The sequence below is a fragment of the Podarcis erhardii genome (assembly GCF_964252035.2).
Source record: "Podarcis erhardii genome assembly, chromosome: Z".
Classification (NCBI taxonomy): domain Eukaryota; kingdom Metazoa; phylum Chordata; class Lepidosauria; order Squamata; family Lacertidae; genus Podarcis; species Podarcis erhardii.
The window spans coordinates 3,007,402-3,013,457 of record NC_138504.1 but is presented as its reverse complement, the minus strand read 5'-3'; the positions used below and the strand labels follow the sequence as shown (position 1 = coordinate 3,013,457).

The 6,056-nt window shown below is 47.3% G+C and overlaps 1 protein-coding gene across 1 annotated transcript; it reads left to right on the top strand.

The window, feature by feature from the left end:
* Positions 1-435: 435 nt before the first annotated feature.
* AGTR2 (angiotensin II receptor type 2) lies at positions 436-3,880 on the top strand. Its single transcript, XM_081846833.1, has 2 exons — positions 436-668; positions 1,565-3,880. Exon 2 carries the CDS (start codon positions 1,650-1,652, stop codon positions 2,712-2,714), a length of 1,065 nt encoding a protein of 354 aa, XP_081702959.1. The 5' UTR covers positions 436-668; positions 1,565-1,649; the 3' UTR covers positions 2,715-3,880.
* Positions 3,881-6,056: the final 2,176 nt, after the last annotated feature.

Here is a 6,056-nt window from a genome sequence, read left to right as displayed (position 1 = left end):
TCACATACACTTTCTCCAGGAAAACGTGCTCTTTGCTGCTGATTTGGAGCAAACAGCAACCTTCAGAAAACCTGAATTGCCTTTTGTTGAGATTCAGTGTGGAGCTGCACATAGAATGCGCAGGGCAAACAGTAAGTGTAGATGAAACTTCTGCTCTGAAGCTTTTTTCTCTTTCAGCATTATCTGTACAATTCCATGCACACTTTCCTGGAAGCTACACCTTACTGAAGATGCTAGTTTATTTTGCTTATTTTCCATCCCTCTTTCGCACACATTCTTCTCAGATTGCAGGAAGAAATAGCTGCACACTTTCTAGCCAAACTTTTTGAAGGGTAAGCTGGGAGGGGGAGCATTCTCTCTCCAAACAACTGCACTGGGAATGGATTGCTTAAACACCCTCCCTCCTTCAGTCTTGTGCCTCTTATTGGTTGTAGAGGCTGAGAGATGCATATATGCTCTCTACCAGCCCAATGCTCCTCTCATACAAAGCGGGAAGCTATGCAAAGACTTTCTCGATGGTGTACATGTTTCAGTCTTGGAGTGATGTGAAACCAACTCTCACGAAGCAGCCAGAGAGAGAAGGGAAGGTTTTGCCTGGAAGGTTTTGCTCCTGCCTGAGGGTGGACACAACTTGGTGTGTAGCCAGCCTGAGTTCAAGCACTCCCAGAGTAAGTAACCACCTGTCTTCTTTGTGTTTCCCATAAGGCTTTATGTTATCTAGCAATGTGTGAAGAAACTACTTTGCATGGAGGGGAGGTTTGCTGTATAGAAATGTCTGAATAATAACAGTGAAGATTTAAAGGGTATTTAACACACACAACCTTTTGCATCCATGCTCAGTATGGTTCCTTCGTGATTTCTGTTTTAAAATAAACATCCTTCTGCAGCCTTTCAATTGAAGGGCTGTGGCTCAGTGTCTGCTTGCATACAGAGCGTCCCAGGTTTCAAACATGACATCTCCACATAGAGCTGGGAAAGTGACCATTGTCTGGACCTCTGGGGAGCTGATGCCTGTCAGTGTTGATAGCAGAGAGCTAAAAGGAAGGCTCTAGGCTGATGGTGCCTGCTTTAGGGAGAGAATGAAGCTTTTGCCTTCACAGCTGTGACCCTAGAGTCCTGGGACAAAAGTTGAAGGCAGACATTGCCTTCAGACCCTCCAATCTTGGAAGCACAAAGCTAGTTGCTTCAGGGGACAGCATGTTGGACTCGACTGACTTTTGATCTCTTCCAGCAGATCAGATCTTAAGCAATAGTAGACCTGGAATGCACCTGCATCCTGGGGGAGTGCTGTAGCTTAGTGGTAGAGCATTTGCTCTGCACACAGAAGGTCCCAGGTTCAATCCCTGGCACCTCCAGAATGTCCCCTAGCTGAAACCTGGAAAGCCACTGCCTGTCAATGAAGACAACATACCATGTTAGAGGGAACGATGCTCTGACTCCATAGAATGCCATTTCCTGGTTTCATCTCCTTCATGAGTAAACTGGGAAGGCCAAGGATGTAGTTTGCACGTATGCAGCTTGTGATTCTGTTGTGTTTTCTCTTTCTTAAAAAAAATAAAAATAGGCTAGCTATTGGATGATGTGACACACAAGACTCCAGTTCCCAAGAAGAGTTCACTGCACCCCAAATCTCCATCCTGGGCACCAGCATGCATTCCAGGGACAACGACTCCACCCCCAGCCCCACTGAGCAGCCTTTGCAAGATCTTTACTCCTCTCCAGCCAACGTCTCCTCCCACTGCCCTATCTTTGTCTCCAGTTACCAGTTTGTCCTCATCCCAGTCCTCTACTGCATCATCTTCATCCTCGGACTGGTGGGGAACAGCATGGTGGTAGCAGTGCTGTGTTGGCAGCGGAGCCCGAGGAAAGTCTCCAGCATTTACATCGTCAACCTGGCTGTGGCGGACTTGCTGGCCCTGACCACACTTCCTTTTTGGGCTGCATACTATACGTATGGGTACAACTGGCTCTTTGGCCCAGTGATGTGCAAAATCACCAGCTCGGTCCTTTGCCTGACCATGTTTGCCAGCATCTTCTTCATCACCTGCCTAAGCCTGAACCGCTACCAGGCAGTTGCCCACCCATTCCAGTCCCAGCAAGGGACACTGCAGCAAGCGTCCAAGACTGCGCTTCTGGTCTGGGGACTGGCGGCCCTAACTTCCCTGCCAACTTTCTACTTCCGCAACACCAAATACATTGTGGAGCTAGGTGTGACAGCCTGCATCATGGCCTACCCATCAGAGAAATACTCCAGCTGGTCAGCTGGAACAGCCTTGATGAAGAACATCCTTGGGTTCCTGGTCCCCCTCATCATCATTATCACGTGCTACCTTTGGATCAGGGTGCACCTGATGAGAGCTCAAGGGTTTGGGAAGAACCAGCAGATGAGGGATAGAGTCCTGAAGCTGGTGGCCACTGTGGTGGTGGCTTTCTTGGTCTGCTGGCTCCCCTTCCACATCCTCACCTTCCTGGATGCCCTTTCCTGGATGGATGTGATCAGCAATTGCTGGGTCACCTCTGTCATCGACGCAGCCCTACCGTTTGGGCTCTCCATGGGGTTCGCTAACAGCTGCATCAATCCTTTGTTGTACTATGTCATCAGCAGCCAGTTCCAGGAGAAACTCCAACATTTGTTCAAGCTGAGGCTCTATCAGTTCAAGTGGAAAACCTTTGCCCCAGCAAAACTTGCTCCCCCAAAATCACGGAGTCCCTGATGGGGACAGACCAAAGCAGAGTCTATGCAAAGCCACAGACACACCCACCGTGGGTGCCCTGAGTGAGTGAGCAGCATCTGGAAACTTTTAGGAGGAGGAGGAGGAGGAGGCTGCGTTCTTGCTCAGTTTCCTTGCCTGCTTTTTACACATCTCCTGGAACAAACTGTCCAGCAAAGATTGTGCTTTCAATTTCTTGAACTAATTTTGACTTCTTAATGCATTTTACTTGCTCTGTGTTTTGTTTTTATACATTGTGGGCGGGGGGGGGGGATGGGACAGGGTTTGACTTACCGTCAGTAAACATTTCGGTGACATTACAAACCCAGTAGCTGTTTGTGACGAAAGGGCAGCCCTTCTCGCTTCTAGATGCCATCAGGGGGGAAAGCTGGCTTACAGGAATTGCCAGAGGGAGGGAGGAAGAGAGAGAGAGAGAGAGAGAGAGAGAGAGAGAGAGAGAGAGAGAGAGAGAAGTATGTAGTCATTTCTGCCTTTGAAATTCCGGTAATGTCCGGGAAAATCCGGACGTATGGCAGCTATAGTGTGTAGAGCAAGTGCACAGACAGCCCTCTTGCTTTGGATGTGCTAAAACAATAAAGAGTCTTGTGGAATCTTAAAGACTACTGGGTCTACTATGGCCTCAGGTTACATGGACCAGTCAGGGCTGGTCCAATACATTTTGCTGCCTGAGGCAAGGGATAATATGGCTCTCCATCTCACCCCATTCCATTTACAGAAGCCAGCTAGACTGGTTGCTGAATCTTAGTACCCACATTGACAATGGGGCAGTGTCTCCCCCATTTCCTGGGGGCAGCAAGTTTGTTGGGGGTGTGAGGATGCCAGGCCTCACCCCTGCACTCCCTGTTCCCATCTGCCAACTGAAGCAGCTGCCTCACTCTGCCTCATGGTAGAGCTGGCCCTGAATATAGTCCACTTCATCAGATGCTTGAGGTGTTATCCTGAGTTATAGATATACATACCTTCCGCGAATGTGAGGAGAAATTCAGTTAAGTTCTTATTTAAAAGCAAACCTCCCTAATTCACACTTTCTGGGGGGAGGGAAATGCAAGAACTGAAACACAGCCATCCTTTGAAATTAATGTTGTATATTTTGTGATATTAAATCTCTGCTGGGATTCTCTCACCAAAGAGGACTTGCCCTAAACCTAGATTTTGGCATCCAGAGATTTTCCATTATAACTATTTTATTTTACCTTGCAACCAACATGGACCACAGTAGAGGAAGAAAGTGCTAAAGTTTAACTCTTCACCCCATCTGCTGCAATCCCAATTATCATCAGCTCCCTCCCTGCCCCTACTGCTAGGTAAAGGTAAAGGGACCCCTGACCATTAGGTCCAGTCGTGGCCAACTCTGGGGTTGCAGCGCTCATCTCGCTTTATTGGCCAAGGGAGCCGGCGTACAGCTTCCAGGTCATGTGGCCAGCATGACTAAGCTGCTTCTGGCGAACCAGAGCAGCGCACGGAAACGCCGTTTACCTTCCCACCGGAGTGGTACCTATTTATCTACGCCCCTACTGCTAGCAGCCTGCTATTCATGGGCGTAGCCAAGGGGGCCCAGGGAGGGGAAGCTGCCCCCCCATCAACAAATATTGATAAAAATACATAGCAAACTAAAAATCCTGGCTATGCCCATGTTGCCATTTGTGTATTTTTTAAAAAAAGGCATGCACATTAAGTGCAAAGATGTGTTTAATGATGTGTCTTCTTTGGACCCTGAGAATTAATTTTGTCACTCAGAATCAAGAAGTTGCTCTGAGGAGCATAATGAGCAGCTGTTATGATGTCAGCCTCTGCATTTATCTGTGGCACCTTTTAATGAGAAGAAAGTCTAACGACCTGCATTCAGAGGAGGGAGGTTGTTTTTTCTAAAACAGTCAGAAAAGTTGCTTGTTTATCTACTGTGTGCACAACTAGTAAACACCACTGAGGACAGCATGTTCTCCCCTCCTCACTGAACACATTGCAGCAGCAAAGTATTGGCTCCATCCAGGCTACTCATCCATGCAGACGTGATTTATTACTGCATCTGTAGAGGAATGCACAGCTTTGTTGCCACATGTCTCCAGCCAGTTGGACACATCTCTCTTTTGGCTCCTTCTTCTCTGCTTACACACACACACACACACACACACACACACAGCCTTCTGATCATTACAAAAGGCCTTTCTGCAACATTAGGACTAGCACCAGCCACACATAGCATCATCTTTGGACATGATCCAGCATGCACTTAAGCTCAGTGATTTCAATTGCTGAGATGGTGCTGGCCCTTTGAAGACTTAGGTTACTGTCCTAAACACACTTGCAACACAATCTTAAACATGGTTACTCAGAAGTAAGTCCTATTAAGAAGACAATAGGAACCCTGCACCTGGATCAGGCCAAAGGCCTATTTAGCCTAGCATCCAATTCTCAAAGTGGTGAACCCTAATGGGATGCCTACAAACAGGGCATCTCCCTGCTTGCATACAAGAAATTGCCATTCCAAGGCAAAACTGTTCCTGATAGTGGAGGGAGAACATGGAATGGGGCCTACTTCTGAGTAGATGTATATTCTAGGATTGCACTGTGATTGTGGCCAGAGCTTTTGTGGACAAGAAACTTCTGGTGATGTGGGCTCTGGTCCACAGAAGCTTATGCTGCAATACATAACACCTATTGGGTGCTAGAAAATAACTATGTTGCTTTTGCTGAACGAGATTAAGACAGTTACCTCTCTGTGAAGCTGTGTTGGAGGACTATAGCTCTCTTCACGCAGAAGATCCCTGGTTCAATCCCTGGCTTCTCCAGTTAAAAAGATCTGGTAACTGGCATTGCAATATCTTCATTAAAGTGTAAATGGGTCAATTGCCTATTGAAACCCTTTCATATGCAGAGTGAGCAGCGTTTAGTAAGTGAATGTTGGTTAGAGTAGACTTCTTGCAAGTAGACGTCTTCTCCACAGAGGGCTATAGTCCTCCTGTGAAAGGAGACAAGGAATTGCTGCCTCTCTTTGCCTCTTCACTGATCACTCTCTACTCCTTGAAATGTCTAGTAACACATCCCATATGTACAGAAGAACTCCTAACACAATCAGCATTCTAGCTAATGAAGAACTTCCTGACAGTAAGAGTTGTTCGACAGTGGAATTTGCTGCCAAGGAGTGTGGTGGAGTCTCCTTCTTTGGAGATCTTTAAGCAGAGGCTTGACAGCCATATGTCAGGAGTGCTCTGATGGTGTTTCCTGCTTGGCAGGGAGTTGGACTCGATGGCCCTTGTGGTCTCTTCCAACTCTATGATTCTATGATTCTAGGTCAGAGGCCCATCTAGCATCCTGTTATCACAT

What these genes read in the sequence shown, in the direction of transcription:
- AGTR2 (XM_081846833.1), top strand. Translation starts at nt 1,650, where the DNA reads ATGCATTCCAGGGACAACGACTCCACCCCCAGCCCCACTGAGCAGCCT.